We start from the raw sequence: 18,871 nt of genomic DNA on the forward strand, positions 1-18,871 counted from the left end.
ATGTGTATTCACAAATATGTTTATGTATAACTATGTTTTTAACATGTTTTAAGTCAAATATTTTTAAAACATCACATAAATACCTTAGTAATTGAACAAGATGTTCAATGAACTAATAATTTCTCTCTCATGTGTGTTTCATGGATAAATATGTTCCCTTTCATTAAACTTTTTGAGGACAGGCCTTTCTCTGTAACACAGGCTGGCCTTAAACTCATGACAAATCTCCTGCCTTAGCCCCCTAAGTGCTGGGAGTGCAGATGTGAATCATTAGGCCTCTTGGCTAATACTTGAGTTTTAACTGCTTAGTTAGAGATGATTCAGGCCCACTTGCTGAATGCTGGGGTTATCACAAGATTCAGGAAACAAGCAATTTTCTCCCGGCCTCTCAGTTATCCAGAACTGTGACTACAATAAATGACTAATAAGAGTTTGCCAAACAATAGCATAAAAATTAATATCTAGGAGAATGAATCAAATTATTGATATGTAATTTAATCAGTGGATGAGTTGATTCGCTGTAGCTGATGATTTGAATTAAGCTGAGTCTAGACTAGCAGTCAAAAATAAATAACCAAGGCATAAATTAGCAATGAAGTATTAAAAGAGAGAGAGTTAGATTTCTGTATCTCTATAGAGATTTAACACACACACAACTACACTCTACACACACACACACACACACACACACACACACACTGAATTTATCAATACTCTGACAATCTTTTAGCTAGTTCCCTCTGTCTCTTCGTTCATTTCTGTTTCTGTTTTGTGGCTGTAGATAGTGAGCGGTTGAAAAGCTGGCTCTTGGGCAGCTTAAGAAAGCAAGACAAGAATTCTTAGGGAAGGAATAAATCCACCAATTTACTGCCAATTTTGGAAGTTAATCACTGGCAATACAACCAGCCAAGCTCAGTGGGAGACAAGATACTTCTGTGACCCTGACTATAAGTATTTACATCTGAAGGTCAGAGTTATAAAAGGAAATCAAATTTTGTTTGGTTTCTCTGTTTGGGCTGGGGTTTGACATGACAATCACACACACACGTACAGATACACACACACACAATCAGTGTTCAAAAGCATAGCTATTAGACAAAAGCAAACACTGGAGCCTGGAAGCATATGTTATGAAATTGAATTTTTAGCTAGGAATCCCTGTATATTTCTAATAATCAAATCTGCCAGATTTCATGAGACCATCACTGTATTTCTACATGTAGGAGAGAATGAAAAACCCAGTAGATTGTCTCAACACGTCCAAATACAGATGTCTTAGTCAACTTAGGAGTCATTTGGCCCAGCCCTCATGGAAGCCAGGATGGTGTGTGGCAGGCCACAGCGGGGGCTGCTCTGTAATCCCTGTGCAGATGGTCTGAGGTTGCTGGGTACCAGAGCTGGAAGATGCTGCAGGCTTTTGCAGCAACCAAATGGGGTGGTTTGAAGTGTCCTGGACTTAGTAATTGGAAAAAACCTGAGATTGTATTTGTCTGGTCTCCTTAAGTTTTATTTTTTCTGATGAGATATTTTAAATTTTACAAATGCTCCTGTGGCTGAGCAATTAAAAGGAAGAACCTGATTTTCCTACAGCACTTGGGTATGACAAAATGCCAGGAAGGAATCTCTCCCACCGCGTTTTCGGGTAAACGACAATAACATTGGACGAAAACCGGGCCACTTGTTCTGAATGCTGATACCCAAGGGATTATTCGCTTAATTAGAGAAAGGCGAAGAAGTGGGGGTTTCTGTGGAGAGTCCGCATGCTTTCTGCTGAATGCAAGCCTGGGTGCTCTCCAGCCTGGACTCTCTCTTCTCTTTGTGTGAGGGTAGAGTCACCACCTTTGATGCCTGGCAACCGTTGTCAGGGGAATCTTTCAACTCCCAAAGGGACAAAAGGGCAAGGAACAAGAGATTTTATGCCGATAACAGGGTGGGATTAAGACAAGTGCGGGGTAGGAGGTGATCTATGCTCGAAGAAAGACTTACCTCGTTAAAGATAAAGTCCAGGAGGATAGACTCTGGACTGCTGACAGTGAGCATCTTTTGGAGGTAGGGGTCCCAAAATCCTTTGCTTTGAGTGTCCATGTCTCCGTACATTTCACAACAAACCTTCGGGACTTCTATCAGAAGAGGAGGAAAGGACTGGTTAGTTTTAAAACTGGATCAGCATACCACTTGAGGGGCTATTAACTAAGGACACCAACAGCCAAACAAAGTAAAGAGAAACTTTACTTTGCACCAGGAAGGGTCTCTCACCCAGCACACATTGCTGGGCTGCAGACTGCCCTGTGCCTGAGTGTCTGTGGAACTGGCCTGTTGGCTTTATGGCAAAGGACTTTTTCTTTTTCTCTTTCCTTTCTTTCTTTCTCCCCCCTCTCCAACCCCCTCCTCCATATCGGTTTATTTTTTTTTCAACTTAAAATTTTTTTATTTATTTCTATTTCATGTACATTGATGTTTTGCCTGCATGTTCTTTATCTATAAAAATGGTGTCGGATCCCCTAGAACTGGAGTTACAAACAGCTGTGACCTGCCATGTGGGGACTAGGAATTAACAGCTGTGAGCTGCCATGTGGGTGCTGGGAATTGAACCCGGCTCCTCTGGAAGAACAGCCAGTGCTCTTAACCTCTGAGCCATCTCTCCAGCCCCACAAGGGGCTTTTCACAGTCAAGTATGTATGGTGAGATCTGAGGTTTGACGCTGGTGGACCTGGTTGGTGAATAGTATCAGGTGCCTACCTACGTGTTCTAGCCACTGGAGATCAACTTTATCTCCCTGTCTTGCATTTGCTTTTCTGTATTAGGAAGACAGGTGATTGTAAAGGGATCTAGCTTTTGGTGAGGCCTGAAGTGTCTCTGGACATTATTTAACATGATCCTTGAAAGGAAGGATCTCCCTAAGGAAGATGGCTTTTGAGCTAAAGTAAGGACTCTCAGGAGCTGGGTAACCTGCTGTGACCATGCAGCTCAGGCCTGTATGAATCTGAAGTTCATGGTTTCCCATCCACATCTTCCTGCTGAGCTATTTGGTCATAATAAAGGCCCTTCCCCTTCTTTGTAAGTAACCACAGGTTTAATCCTTCATAACTTATTTGCTATTTAGGGGCATCCGTAAAATGGTTGGTAAGAATATGGCTTAAGGAGGGCTAGGGAAGTGGCTTGGTTGGTTGAATGCTCATCTAGCAAGCATGAGTTTGATCCCCACCACCACTACCCACACACACACACACACACACACACACATATAAAAAGCCAAGTACAGTGATAGACACTTGTAATCATGGAGCTGAGGACATAGAGACAGGCAGGTCTCTGGGACTTGTGGGCTAGACAGCCTAACCTAATCAGAGTCCTGGGTCGTAGTGAGAAACTTTGCCTTAAGATGCAAACTGGACAGAGCCTGAGAAATGACACCTGAAGATGACCTTTGGCTTCCACGTGTGCACACATATGCATGTGCACCTGTGCAAACATATGTGCATGCACACACAGAGAGAAAAAGAAACAGAGACAGACAGACGGATGGATGGATGGGCAGATGGACAGACAGACAGAGACAGACAGACAATATGGTTTATGCAACAATGTGAAAGGATAATGCTTAGAACCATAGGGCATTCTAGACTGAATGCTTTATTGCCCCTGGCTTTCCTTTGTGGACTTAAAGCAGCCTGGCTCTCTTACTTGTTGGACCCAAGAGCCATCAACCATGGAACCATTGGTAACTTCCTATGTCAAAAGAATTGCTTTAAAGATGTTGATAAAGTATCTGATTCCCTAAGTGTTAGGAAAACAAGTGAGAGAATTTGGAGAGGGGCCAAGCTACACAACAATTGAATTTGAAAATGATGTCAATTTGGGAGCATGGTTCTGTTTGGAACACAAACTGGTAACAATATTCCTGCATGTCAGAAAAGCAAATGGTTTAAAACACAATGGTGTTTTCTTTCTTTTGCTGTTCCCAGGCCCCAAGAAACACTCATCAATTTTAACTCTTTCTTTGCTGGTTTCTGTTGCTTCAGACTTGTATCTGACATTCTCATAACCTGCTTATTCAACATAGGCCATATGTTCCAAACCTCTTTCCATGTCACTACATGGAGACATGTCACATAGACATGTCAGTACGTGCCTAAACTATCATTTGTTATAACATTATAATATTTTGTTGCATAGTTATGCCACAGTGATTCGAAGAGTCACAATCGTTTATAGGCACATTAATGTGTTTATAAGAATGCAATGCCCACCAGGCAGTGGTGGCACACACCTTTAATCCCAGCACTTGGGAGGTAGAAATCAGGTGGATTTCTGAGTTCAAGGCCAGCCTGGTCTACAGAGTGAGTTCCAGGACAGCCAGGGCTACACAGAGAAACCTTGTCTCAAAAAACAAAAACAAAAACAGAATGTAGTTCCCTAACGAGGTTGAGACATGTGAACCAGGCCTAAGATTTGACCTGAGAGAGACAGGGACTCCCTTAAACTACACACTCTTAGCTCCTTGCCAACCCCACTGTGGCCCTGTGCTTTTGTGACATGGAGTTGCAGTGGGTAACCATTCACAAAGATGACTTTACAATTGTATACTTGACCTCTAAGGACCATTCCTGTCGCTGGAAATAGTAACCCAGTGCCCGATTCTCCCTGCCTCCCACACATTGTTGTAACTGGCCAGTGCTGTCACTCAAAGTTCACTGGGCTGCTTGGTGATAATTAGGCATTAGGAAAATAAACATTTTAGGGAAACAATGCATGATTTGAATGCCCATTAATATTCATGGGGTAGGTTGCTTAAAAATATGTTGCCAAATTTTGCTGAATAATGAGGAAAATGAGAAACTACTCATGTAAATCACACCTCTGCAAACGAAAGCCATTTATCAGCACTACCTTTGATCTATTCCATGTACCAAGAAGTCTGTTTAAATTGCCCCTTTGGGGTTGGATGAGATATATTGGGGGTGAGGTCAGCAGGATATTGAGGTCACACAGGCTGAGACCAGAAATAAAGCTAAGATGTGTAAGAGAAGATACCAGGCATGAATACAGAGAAAGACATTTAAAACCATTCCCTGGGCTGATATGAACAGTTCTGTGAGCTAGAAGTTGCCAAGGCAACAGACCCATTAATGAAGAATAACCCACATTTATTATCAGTGCCTGAATGGCATTTTTTCCTCAGTAAAGTGTCCCCAGTATTCTAACACTGACACGGTCGCTCTACCTATTCGGGCTTTCCTCTATAGACAGCCTAACTATTTAATCCTGCTCAGTAGGTGCACCTCCTTTCTCTGCCATTGGGAGCAGAACCGGAGGGAAGAAACTCAGTGAACTGTAAAGGCAGTAGAATATTAATTTATAACAATTACCTAGTAGAAAATAATTAACCTTCCTGATATATAGTTTGGCAGAGGCAGAGCCTGCAAATGACGGTGACTCCATTGTGTTTGAGCAGGCCAGGTCTTTAAATTAACTCATCTTTGTGATTTAATGGCTCCTAGTCAAATATTTTTTTAAGTAAGTGAAAAGTGTGACATTGGTGCTTCAACTCCCCAGTCAGTCTGTAAATTTCAGCTCCAATTTATTATGCACATACAGGATGTTGCCGAGAGGCGGCCATGGCTGAGATATAGGTCTTTAGGAACCTCAGTTGTTCTCAAGAGTTAGAAAATGATTTAGAGGCCTTAGTCCCAGCACTCAGGAGGCAGAGGCAGGCAGATCCCTGTGAGTCCAAGACCATCCTGGACTACAGAGTGAGTTCCAGGCCAGCCAGGGCCGAGTGCTACACACTATGCTTCCTGGTATTAAGTGCTGGGATTAACAGTGTCTGTCACAAAACCTAGCCACAAAGAACATTTTTGATGGCAAAGCTAGATAATCTCTATTTTATTCAGTTATTTCTTTTCCTAATAACTTTTTCAACAGTCTGATATGGGAAAGCATGACAACAGATACAGGAAGGAAAAAGGCCACTTGCAATCCCAGCACCTGAAGATAGCTTGCATGAGTGTCAGGGGTTATTGGTTACATAGGATGTTTTTCAAAATCTTAAAAACCATTCATTATTCTGGGCATGGTGGTGCATGCCTTTAATCCCAATGTTTGAGGGTGAGACAGGCACATCTCTATGGGTTTGAGGCCAGCCTGGTCTACTTGGTGAGTGCTAAGCCACCCAGAATTACATCATGATCCCTTCTCTCAAAACCAAACAAACAAAACATTCTTTGTGTAATCCTGTTTTCTCCTCATAAGACAGAACCACACAGGCTATAGAGGGATACCTCAAGCAGGTATGAGCCAATATGGATCTTGCAAGGATCTGCATTAGTCCCCTGCACCCATGTCAGGAAGTTCACAATGCCTGTAACTAATGCTGCAAGAGAGCCCATGTCTTCTTCTGCCCTCCATGGGTACCTGCACTCATGCACACAGGCACATGTGTAGACACACAATTAAAAACAAAATAAACCAATCATCTAAAAGATAGAACCACCTCATTATCATTGCTGATTGTGTAGGAACAATCGACACATGCCAAGCTCTGCAGGGCCCAGGTATCCAGTTAGGTGTGAAGATGCCGTAGAAGTGATCAGGCCAGGCACACTCTTTGACTATGGCAGGTTCAGCCATCTGAAACCAATTTAATGTCTTAAGTCTTAGTTTCTGACTTTGCCCTAAGCAACATCCAACACCAGCAGATGTGTATTTTTTCTTTGTGGATGGTAATTCTGGCTTCCTTTGTGCCCTTTCCTACTGGCAGTGGGACAGAGAGATGGCTTATCGTGTGAAGTAGGCAAAAGTCCATGAGAACCAAAAGTCACAAGGAAGAAACGTTCTGTTCTGCTAAGTTTATTTTTTGCTATGATGCTGTAGAGGGGTCATTTAGGGTGCTGCCTTAGCCTCCGCCCATTCCCTGTAAGCACCTCCAACCACCTCCAGATACTTATGACAACAATAAGCAGAGAGAATCAAAACCTTACATAGTGAAGGTAAACACGTCGTTGGAGAACTTGGCTATTTTTAACAACCTAAGTGAAAACCACACTTATCGCTGAACTAGATGAGCCTCCTGCATCACAGGCACATCCTTCGCTCTGCCAGATAACTTCCATGCCATGTGGAGCGAGATGCTCCACATCTCGATCGCAGTCTCCTGTCCCCCTTCTACCTATCACGAAGAGATGTTCTGTTGCCAAGAAGATGAAACCAGATGGATGTTCCATAGTGTCACCTGAAAACAAAATCCAACAAGCTTTGTCCAGTTTCTAAAAAGTAGAGGGAGATATGGCTCAAGTTGGTAGATTTCCCCACACATCTATAATCCCACACTTAGGAGGTAGAAGGAGGAGGATCAGATGTTCAGGATCATCCTCTGGTGATGAGTTTGAGCCACTCTGGGCTACATGAGACCCTGCTCCCACCCCCAAATAAAAGAATAGAAGGAGGAGGAAAAAAAGGAGAAGGAGGGGGAGGAGAAGGAGGCAGATACATTAACTGTCAGTCATGGTAGTTGGAAGGACAAGAGAGACCTGTTAGGTTTTCCATCAATTTTTTTATAAATCAGCACCACTGGCTGTAACACTTAATCTTTTTTTTCAGTTCACATCCTGCCCATGCCAATCCATCCCTTTGTGCATCTGCTCACCAGTCAGTTCTTAAGTAACCATCGTGTGTCTGGCTATAAGTGGGGTAGGACTGGAGATTCGAAAAGGGTCTCTGGCGTGGACACTAGGGAGACTTAGAGAAGCAGCCAAGATGGCACCATGCAGGGTCTGGACATCTTGAAGACTGTCTCTACTCACAGGTCAGACAGGAAGTGCTTCTTAGCTTACTGTTATTGATATATTAGCATTATCTGAGTGCCAAAGACAGTGGCGGAGTCCATTTCTGCCCTGATTTTGAGGAAGGACATAATCCCCACCCATTGCTCTTTGAGCCTTCACCATTAAGTTGGCTTCCAGACTTGATTTTCTAAGAACTAGTCTAAACCACAGCAAGTGGAGTTTGTGACAGGCAGAACGTAGCTGTGAGTCATCTGTTACATCCAAGTCCTTGTGGCTCACTGAAGAAGGCAAGAAAAAAAACTAAATAAAAGAGTTCTTGACTCTTTGGGGACTTCTGTCATTAAGGAAGCAGTGAAGACATGTCCACACAAAGTTACAATAAAAACTAGTACCAGGCTAAGGAGAGGACAGTAGACTCTCCAGAGACTCTCAGATCTGACGCTTGCTAATAAAATTAGGAGCTTCACCAGCCTCCCTTGATCTCTCCCTCTCTCTCTCTCTCTCTCTCTCTCTCTCTCTCTCTCTCTCTCTCTCTCTCTCTCTCTCTCTCTCTCTCTCTCTCTCTCTCTGTGTGTGTGTGTGTGTGTGTGTGTGTATGAGTATCTGTGTATCTCCCTCTTCTCTCCCCCTTCCCCTCCCCTCCCTCTCCCTCCTTCTCCACTTCCCCTTCTCCCCTCCTCTTTCCCCTCCCCTTCTCCTTCTTCCTCCCTCCCTCTGCCCCTGTTTTTCCCCTCCCCCTCCTCCTCCCCCTCTCCCTCTCTAAAAGATGAAAATGTTGTGAAAGGCAGGCTTAGAGCATATGAGCATATTTCTTGTCCCAAACTCTTTTTTTTAAACAATTCTTGGGCTGGGACAGAGAGCATTTGACAAGGAGTTATGGCCCTAGTGTCAATGCAGGTGTGTCTATGCAAGATGTTGGAGGCAGAAAATATTCTGGGCTCTATCCAAACTCTTTATAAGAGACAAGAACCTTTGGTGTGCCATGAGAGACTCAGTGTGGGGATGCTCTGTGCATGAGGCAAGCATGGAGAGAGCATGAAGTTTCCCTCCTTTGCCCTTAACTTAGGCTCCCAAGCAACACACACATACAAACACACAAATAAAAACATTGAAAAAAAGAAAAAGAGAAAGAAATTCTTAGCCAGGTGTGGTAGTACACACTTTTAATCCTAGTACTCAAGAAGCAGAGGAAGGCAGATCTCTGTGAGGATAGCCTGGTCTACATAGTGAGTTCCAGGCCATCCAGGGCAACATAGTGAGATCCTGTCTTTAAAAAGGAAGGAAGGGGGCTGGAGAGATGGCTCAGTGGTTAAGAGCACTGACTGCTCTTCCAGAAGACCAGAGTTCAATTCCCAGCAACCACGTGGTATCTGTAATAGGATCTGATGCCCTCTTCTGGTGTGTCTGAGCACAGCTACACTGTACTCATAAATAAATCTTTAAGGTTTTTGTTTTTGTTTTTTCCAAGGAAGGAAGGGATGGAAGAAAGGATTCTTATTTCAACTTCGTTGCCTACTGTCCACTGACTCTGGGCAAACGCCTTTACCCTTCCTTGGGAGCTGAGTGGAATGAACCCCTTGGGTGGGCTAAGAGCACAGTTCCAAACTGGATGCCCTCTGAGTTACTTTGCCAGTTCAGCTACTGATGAAAATAATACAGATGTGTAGGAAAGACTACTTCAGGTACCACTGAAGCCAGAGGTTTTCCTGTGCTGTATCCTGAAGAGCATGGCTCCTAGGGACAGCCTGCAGGTTTCTTTCAGGAACTCTGTGAGTGAATCTGAGCACTTAGACTTACTGACTGACTCTCATGATCTCTGGAGACGAAGAAACACTGGCTTAAGCCTTTCCCAAGACTGCTAACATGTCAGTCCTGGTGTCTTCCATCATGAGGTTTTGTGAGCTGGAGTTCGAGTTCATGCCTGCAAGGCTTGCTTTCAACAAAATCATGAAACAGGTGGCAGTTGTCCTTGCCTCCTACCTAATATTTTTCTTATGTGCCATCCAGCTGTCAGATCCCTCTTTACCTCTTCACTGACTAAAATGCAAGGGACTTCTTCAAGGTAGAGTAAAAGGAACTGAAGAGTCAGTAGCCCTGAGATTCAATATTTCTAATTATATATTCGAAATGTTGGCGGGTGAGTTAAGGAGGCTGGTGGGATGGCAGTGACCTGCCCACAATGTCATCACAACCCTGGAAATTCATCCTGGATCAATGAGGTCAGAGAGTCCCTTCTCTTTACTTTCTGGTCTTGGCAAAGAAAGATCTAGAAATGCCTTCAGCACTGTATCCTGCTAAAATGCTTTTCCATCTTCCAAGACTTGTCCCTCCCTTTCCCTGAGCCGTGCCTGGTTTTTTTGGCTACGTGCATGGGACTCTGCAGCCCGGGGCTTTTCCAGAGAAATTCTACAAAGCTCTGATGAGTACTTGGAGATCAGCTGGGCTTCCCCAGGGCGCCAGCTCTCTCCCAAGAGGATTAGATGAAAATAAGTTATGTTTAGCTGCTGTCTGCTTGCCGGTCCCCAAGGCTTGCTCTCAACTGGTCACAGGAATTCGTTTTCCTGTACTTCTCTCTGCAACCAAAGAACAAGGTTCCACTAGCTTGTCTTGAGAGCCCCAGCTGCCAAAGCATGCATGTGTATAGAGTTCAAACAAGATTTCCAGCTTTGACCTGAGCAGAATGGCCCATACCCTCTCTGCACATGCATACTCATAGACAGACAGACACACATGTTCCCCCTGATCAAATATCACAGAGACTGTCTCCTTTAGAGGTCCCTCAAGGGCTCCTGATGACCCTCACAAGTATAACAGGCAAAGTCAGCAAAAACCTTTAAACCGCAGGTGGTTTGTCATTCCCCCAAAGTCCCTACCATTGGCTTTTTTCTTTCATAGTGTGTTCAACAGCCTGAGTATGCCAAATGCTCCCCTTTCTAGACTCAGCAGGTTCAGAAAAATTGCTGTATGGTGGAGGGAACTCATAGAGCTTTCCAGAAGGAAGAAACAAATGAGTCAGAACATCTCAAATTTGTAAATCTGTGTAGACTGATGGAGTTCCTGATGGATCTGCATTTGAGTTTGCTAACTATGCTCAGAGTTCCAGGGAGCTGAGAGGAGGACTCACATCCCCAGGAAGGCATTTTCCACATAAGTCAAAGGAAAGATCTGAAACAGAAACTCACCCCAACCTCAGCCCCTATTGCAGAGTAAAGGCCCTTTGCAGAAAGGGACTAATTAATGAAATTGCCCATCTTCCCTATAAGACCTGCCAGCCAAGTGCTTCATTAGCAGCAGGCTCGTAGTCGTTACTAAGGGACAAGGCTAATGGCAGTGTTCATCATGGGATGACTACAAAAAATACTGTTCATGCCTCCTCTGAGTTGCCATTTCAACTGTTGAAGACGGGCCATCCTGAATCACTGTTCCCATGGCAACTGGAAGTCAGTATACTGCTCGCCATGGATGGGGACGGTACCTCTGTGTTAGCATTGCTGAGGCAAGTGCAAGTATTTTATTTATATCCAGGCCAAGGAAGGTTGCATTTGGTAGTCCTTTTGAGAAATGTGGTCGTTAGACAACAATAGAAGTCTTTCTGAAGCACTGCGAATATGTTTTGAAAGCAGCTCAGCTCAAAACTTCGGATTCATGAGTTGTAATGGCTTCAAGGCTGGTGAAATTTTAATACTCTGCTCTTTACTGAGAGAGATCTAACAGAAGGGATTTTTAAATCACTTAGTCTCAGCAATGAGGTGACCAGGACAAAGAGAAGGAACAGTGGTGAATTTCAAAATAGCTTTAAGAAAATATGATCTCATTGAGCATTCACAAGACGTGGCCTGCTGTGCTAACAATGGGTCAGATTTGTGGTTTGGTTTTGTTTTAAGTAAGTAGCCTATTAATATTGATTTGAATTCAAACATTTTCTTAGTGGAAGGAAAAAAACCCAGAGGTGTTCTGTAAAAATTATCAGAAGTCAAAATAATGGCTAGAGTAACAGAGACTTACCAGTTTGGTTAACGTATTTACCCTTTTAGCTTAGAAAAGGGGAAAAGAGCCTAGTATTGACACTGGAGTGAAATTAACCTAGTCTTCCTATTTCAAGTCTAGCAATGTGTTTTTCAAAATGTATGAAATCTATCCCTTTCTTACACATCAAGAAGTCGAATTCAATTCAGCAGAGATAGAAACTGCCTTGTACAGATAGAAAGCTAACAGGAAATTAGAGAAGAAATTAGTAAACATGAAGAATATAATATAGAAATAATTAGTATGGAGTCAAGACCACATAAAACTGAATTGCACTTTTCAGGGAAGTTTCCTTCAGGCAAAGTATTCTTCCATTCCACAAATGAGTAAAAAGCCAAAAGGAATGGGGGGAAGGTAAAAATCTTGCAAATGGGAGTGAACTCTCAAGTGGGAGAGACTAAACATATGTAGGGGGCAGGGTGGTGAGTGGATGGGAAATTCTAATCTGAATTTAACTTCACTGTGAATATAAAATTACTCCAAAAAAAATCTAAGGTCGGGCATAACGATACTCACTGGTCATCCCAACCCTTAGGAAGAGAGGGTTGCTGCAAGTTCAAGGCTAGCCTGGGCTACAGGGAGTTCCAAACCATGCTGTTGTAGTATGAGACACTGTCAATTAAAACATCTCTCTATAATAACCAAATCAAAAAGCCCACAATCTAAAACAATGGCAGTAACTAACAAGTGAACGGTTTGAGTTGTAACTTTTTCCATCCCTTAAAGACTTGCCTTAAAAGAAATGAAATCAAGAAAGAGTAATATGAAATGAAAAAAAGCTATAGGCTGCTTCACTCTGTGGCATTAAAAGCTCCGTATCTTATTCATGTCTACTCTGAAGAAATTGCCTAAAACCTGAGGGAACCGCTCCATCTGAATGGCATATGTTCCAAGTACATAGAGTGAGTCTCAGTCTATATTGTGGGCTAAATTCCCAGGACAAGCAGTACCCCAGCCCTCCTTCCCATGGCCCCTAGCCATTACTCGTGCACTATTTTTCTCACAGCTGTGACCAAAAATCTGATGAAGAAGCAACGTAAGGAAGCAGAGTTGATTTTGGCCAGCAGTTTGAAGATGTAGCCCATTGTGGTGGAGAAGTCATGGAAAGAGGAGCAACTCACAAGTGTGGCAGCAGGAATAGGAGGCTGCTTGTTTACGTCTCTACAGACTAGAAGCCAAACTTCTACAGACAAACAAAGAACCATTTCTTCTGGCTAATCCCCACCTCACAAAATAGCACCGCCAGCTGGGAATCACATGTTCAAAAACATATCCCCATGAGAGACATTTACTTCTAAGCCATAACACACCAGGCTATACAAGAAGAGTCAGGGATTAAAGCAGTCTGCTTTCAACCTCTGGCTCAGAAAGGAAGAAACTGGTCTCCAGTGTGGCTGCAAGAGACTACAGGAGTCAGTCATCCATGTTTTATGAAAAAAAAATTAAACTATCAGTGTATACCAAAAAGAAATAAGCAAGATCAGAATATTCAGCCTGGTGGTACAGATAGTGTCCGAACAGAACAAAGTGTGCAAAGTAGAGGGCGCAGGCCCATGCCTTGTGTTAACGTCTGTTGCTGTACAGAGATACCCAATATATAAAATTAAATAGGAAAAAGGCTTGATCAGGCCTCAATCAGTTGAATTCATTGCTGTTAGCTGATAATGGCAGGAGTGTCTGATAAAATCAGAGCTATAAGAAATTGAGTACCACAATCCTCTTCAAGGACACCAGGAACCAAAAAGTCTCCCATTAGGTCCCACTTCTTATGCAATATCCCCTCAAGCTAGGAAGCCAGTCCTTCCCACATGGGCATAGGGGAGGCAGCCCAGACCCAAACTGTAGCATTCTTGAAGAAAATGAATTTAGGGCACAGAAACAAAAGCCCCATGGTGACTTGATCAAAAGATAACATAGGCTAAAACATAGACAGGGATTCTGTGGTGGTTTGAATATGCTTGGCCCATGGGAAGTGGCACTATTAGATGTGGCCTTATTGGAGAAGAGGTGGCCTTGTTAGAGGAAGAGTGACATGGTGGAGGTAGGCTTTGAAGTTTTGTGTGTGTGTGTGTGTGTGTGTGTGTGTGTGTACTCAAGTCTGGCCAGTGTCATCAAGACCCTCCTCCTTGCTGCCTTCAAATCAAGTTGCAGAACCCTAAGCTCCTCTAGCCCCACATCTGCCTGCATGCTGTCATGCTTCCCACCACAATGATAATGGACTGCATCTCTGAACTGTAAGCCAGCCCCAATTAAATGTTTTCCTTTATAAGAGTTACCTTAGTCATGGTGTCTCTTCACAGCAATAAGCCAGATATCAAACAAGTTTTTGAGGAACTTTTAAGAACGTGGTGACAAGCCATGAAAAGGAAAGAAAAGGCAGGGTTGAGTTAAAGAAAGCAAGAAAGGCAAAACGAGTGTGGAGATGGATGTGTGTTGGAAACTGTATGCATATGAGAGACGCTGAAAGGCAAAACGAGTGTGGAGATGGATGTGTGTTGGAAACTGTATGCATATGAGAGACGCTGAAACTGTATCTATTGTCAATAGAAAAAAAAAAACATTTATTTGATCCCAATGATCTCAGATCACAGATCAGGAAATAAAAGACAGAAGCTATAGAGATGCTCAAGTATAATCCCTGAGGAGAAGACTACTGTCGGGGTCCCTGGATACAGACTGTCACCCATGGAAGAGAAGAAGGCTTGCTACACACTGTAAGAAAATTTCTAGAAAAGAAAAAGGAGCAAATCTATCCTAAGAAATGTAATATAGGAAATTCAAAATGCAAACATGGCTCAGTTAAACTGTTAAGCCTCAACAATGAAGTAAGTCCCTCTTCAAACCAGAATAAGCGAGTTCCCCTCAAGGAAGAAAATCACCCAGCTCAGCTCAGATCCTAAGCAATGCTCTCAGAAAATGGGGCTTGGAGACAGCCCAGGTGGTAAAGGCTGGTTGGTATTTTTGTAAAACATCAATCTTTGAAACATCTTGCATTTTTAAAAAGGAAGGGAAATGGTGTAAGGCAAAAGCAGATAGTTCAGTCAGTAAAGTGCCTGCCCTGCAAACGTCAGGACCTGGGTTTGGATTCCCAGAAACCACTTAAAAAGCTAGACATGGCAGCTCATGCCTGCAAACCATACTGTGGGGGCAAAGTGCACATCAGAGGCCGAGAGGCAAGTCCTTGTAGACTATTGGCTATCCAGCCTCCCCGAATTGATGTGCACCAAGTTCAGTGAGCGATCCTGTCTTGGAGAGCAATAGAGGAGGGCATCCACCATTGACCTTGAGCCTTCTTCACACATACATGCATGTATGTGCATGTGGACAGTGTACACATATACACCACACACATACATGTGCACACACACACACACATACACATGCCCACACACACACACACACACACAACACCACACATTAGCTGTTTTAACTTACTAAAACAGTGATGTGGCTTTTCTTCAAACAGAAATAATATGCTAAGTAGCTAAGGTTAATTATAGATGGTATAGATATTTTAAAATATTTTTTGCTATTCTTAATTAGAATTATTTAATTATGAACAGAGGATGAGAAAAAAAAAGTCTGTATGTCCTAGGACATTCCCACTAATACAAGTCCTTTTTGTTGGTGGTTGGGATGGATCCACATGGGAACCCACTCTTACTGGGCCCCAAAGGTACTGAAAACTCTTCCAAATCCATTTTCATGATCACCCACAACTATTGGCTTCATGTGGATGGCTTAAGACTGGGTCCCTTCTCACTAGAACATATGAAACAGGCTTGGGGGACACTTAGAAAAGAAACAGAGGGAAGAAACAGTTTGAAAACTTTAATGACCAAACTTTTGTGGTGGGGGGAGACCAGAGGGGAGAGGCAGCTCACCCTGAAAATTACTTGCTATGTAGACCATGCTAACCTCAAACTCACAGAGATCCATGTGTCTCTGCCCTGTGAGTGTGAGTGCAGGAATTAAAGATGTGTATTCCATGGGCACTCAAGCTTCATGAGTCAATCCTTTTAATCGGCTTGAGATGTAATTCATATACCCTCATATTCACACTTTTAGAGAGTAGGATTCCGTGGGGTTTAATATAGTCAGTAAGATGTGAAACTCTTCAACTCTGTCTGATTGGAAATCAACTGTGTGTGTGTGTGTGTGTGTGTGTGTGTGTAGAGAGAGAGAGAGAGAGACAGAGACAGAGACAGAGAGAGACAGAGAGACAGAGACAGAAAGAGAGAACTCAAAATTATTTGGAAGCATGTGGTTTGGTATTCATATGAATGTAGATGCCTATGGAGACCAGAAGTCAATTTCAGGTATGGTTTCCCAGGAGCCATTCACCTTGTTTTTTTGAAACAAGATTCCTCACTGGCCTGGAGCTCACCAAGTAGGTTAGGCAGGCTGGTGAGCCTCAGAGATATGCCTGTCTCTGCCTCCCCACCTCTGGGATTTCAAGTACACCCTTCCATACCCAGCTTTTTCACTCGGGTTCTAAGTGCCTGACTCTGATCCTCCTGCTTGTACAGAAAGCTCTTTACCCACTGAGCCACCCCACCACATTTCCACCCCAGCCCTCATTGCAAAACATTTTCTTTAACCCCAAAAGAAACCCTCTGTGGTCCAGTCAGCAATTTCCTCTTCTCCTCCTCCTCTCGGCCCCTCCCACCCACCATTCTGCTTTCTTTCTATCTCTATAGATCTGCCTATTCTGGGCATTTCTCATAAATGAGATCACACCGGCCTGCTCTTTTGTAACTGGCTCTGCTTGCCCAGCATAATATTTTGAAGCCTTGCCTGTGTCACAGCCTGTGACAGCACTTTGTTTTCAAAGGTGCACAATGCACCATCTCGTGGCTAAGTCATTTTTTTAAAACATCCCTTAAGCGGTTGATGGACAGTTGGTTGTTTCCACATTTTGGCTAGTATGAATAATGTTAGAGTGATTAGGCATTTACGAGTTCCCCTGTGAACATATGTTCACATGTTTCATGGTTATATTCATTGCTGAGGTGGGATGGGTGGATGAGCAATATGTTTGATACTTGTTTCAAACAGAGCCCAAACACTGAAACTGCTGTCTTCTTTTTTGTCCACAGGCGGAAATGGTACACAGTGCTTTCCAGGCCCAACGTGCTTTTCTTCTCATGGTCTCTCAGTACCAACAACCCCAGGAGGTAAGAGGGTATCAGAAGAAGAAATGGGGCTGCCTATGGAGTGGGCAGAGTGAGACATCAAATAGGAAGAGTCCTTTCCTTCTAGAAACATCTAGACGTGTGGCAATACTGCCCCTAATCTAGATCACAGTGTAGCATTTCTTCCATCTTGATAGTCTTGGTGACAAATGTAATATATATACAAATATATATATGTATATACATATATATATTGACAAGTTTGTGTGTGTGTACATGCACACATGCATGTAATGCACACAAACACATGCATTTGTGTGTATGCACACATGCATGTCACACACATGCACACATGTGTATACATGTGTGTGTGTGCGTGTACCACACCTGTTTGAATGACAAAAAGCCCCTGTAATGTATTTTATTACTGATATATTACAGTTTGACAATGGACACCACCACCTTAGAGGTCAATTTGCACGTGCCTATCTGCGTCTTCTTGTTTCCTACTTTCATGATAAAGAAAATGCTTGCTCTGATTTTCAGTTCCAACTTTGTGTTGATTTAGTATCAGGCTGGTAACAGTTATAAGAAGTTTCTTGGAGAGGGGTGGGACTTTGTCCTCCTCCCCTTTCTTAATGCTGGGATTTTGTCTGATTTGTGAAGCTCTCATGCCACCTGAAAATTCTGAATTTACTTATTTTTCTTGTTGCTATCACCAAAGTTGACAGAGGCAATTTAAGGAAGATTGATTTGGGCTTACAGTCTGAAGGTACAACCCATCATGACAGGGAAGTCTTGGCGGTAGGATTACTGGGCAGGTGGTCACATGTATCCTGATAAGAAAGAGAAATTAGATACTGGTGCCCACTAAGCTTTCTCATTTGTTCTTTTTTCATTCTCTCTGGGACCCCAGCTCACAGGACAGCATAACCCACATTCAGTGTCTTCCTCCTCAGTTAATCTCTCTAGAAACACTCACAGACACACCTAGAGATGCATCACCCAGGTAACTCCAAGTGTAATCAGGTTGACCTTGAAGATGAACCATCTCCAAGTACCAGTGTATGGGTCATACCCCAAGGATCTCCTATTTAATTAGTCCAAGGAATGACATTGGCTTTGACTAGTAGGACTCCATAGGTGACTCTAACTTGTCAATAGAGCTGTAAACCTCTCCTGAGGTGGAGATGGCTCTCCCTTCTGTGTAAAAGAAGAAACCACCACGAAACCGGGGTGAGCCTGAAAGCATGGAAATATTCCATGCTCCAGTCTTTCCTTCTCAGCCTCCTCAACCCTAGCCTTGCAAAAGAGAAAAACAGAACCAGGCAATGACAGTCGGATGCCTTCTGAACTCTTATCTTAACCTCGACTGAAGTGGGAAGTAGCTTTCATTGAGTCTGAGGTAGAGAGGAACTGACGCTTTTGTCAGGTGCTGCACTCTGTGTATGCTCTAAGTCTAGAGTAAGAATCCTGTCCATTGGCCTTGCTACTTTGTACTGAAAAAACTCACCCTGTAAATATCAGATGATGACCAGAACTAAGAAGCAAAGGGATGGGGTTCGGGTGTGGCTCGGTAGTAGAGCTTATATTCAGCATGCGTAAATGTTGCCCGCGCAGTCGTCTCGCCAGCAAGAAAACACACGGACACTAGGATCCTTCTGCAACAAGCGTTTATGGCCTCATCCAGAGGAAAAAAGGGGCCGAGCCAATAATCGGCACTGCTTATATACACCACAGCGTGGCATGTCCGCCCACAGTGTGGCGTGTCCGCCCATGATTGGCTGTTTGCTCATCACCCCAACGTGACGCCCCGGGATGGGCCATGACTTGGCGTCTTTTCATTCTACGCACATGTGCAAACAGTTCTCTACGCACATGCGCAAACAGTTGTTTACCAGGAGTTGACAGCGGAAGTAGGCACCA

At 43.4% G+C, this 18,871-nt stretch overlaps 1 protein-coding gene across 2 annotated transcripts in view; it reads left to right on the forward strand.

Annotated features, from left to right (window-relative positions):
• The window catches only part of Cap2 (cyclase associated actin cytoskeleton regulatory protein 2), a 154,328-nt gene that overhangs the window by 43,868 nt on the left and 91,589 nt on the right, over window positions 1-18,871 (forward strand). For both annotated transcript variants that reach the window (XM_031358436.1, XM_031358438.1), the window contains exon 4: window positions 16,910-16,987. In XM_031358436.1, coding sequence (XP_031214296.1) covers window positions 16,910-16,987 — 78 coding nt within the window. The remainder of the gene's footprint in view (window positions 1-16,909; window positions 16,988-18,871) is intronic.

This window comes from Mastomys coucha, unplaced genomic scaffold (genome assembly GCF_008632895.1).
Source record: "Mastomys coucha isolate ucsf_1 unplaced genomic scaffold, UCSF_Mcou_1 pScaffold7, whole genome shotgun sequence".
NCBI lineage: Eukaryota > Metazoa > Chordata > Mammalia > Rodentia > Muridae > Mastomys > Mastomys coucha.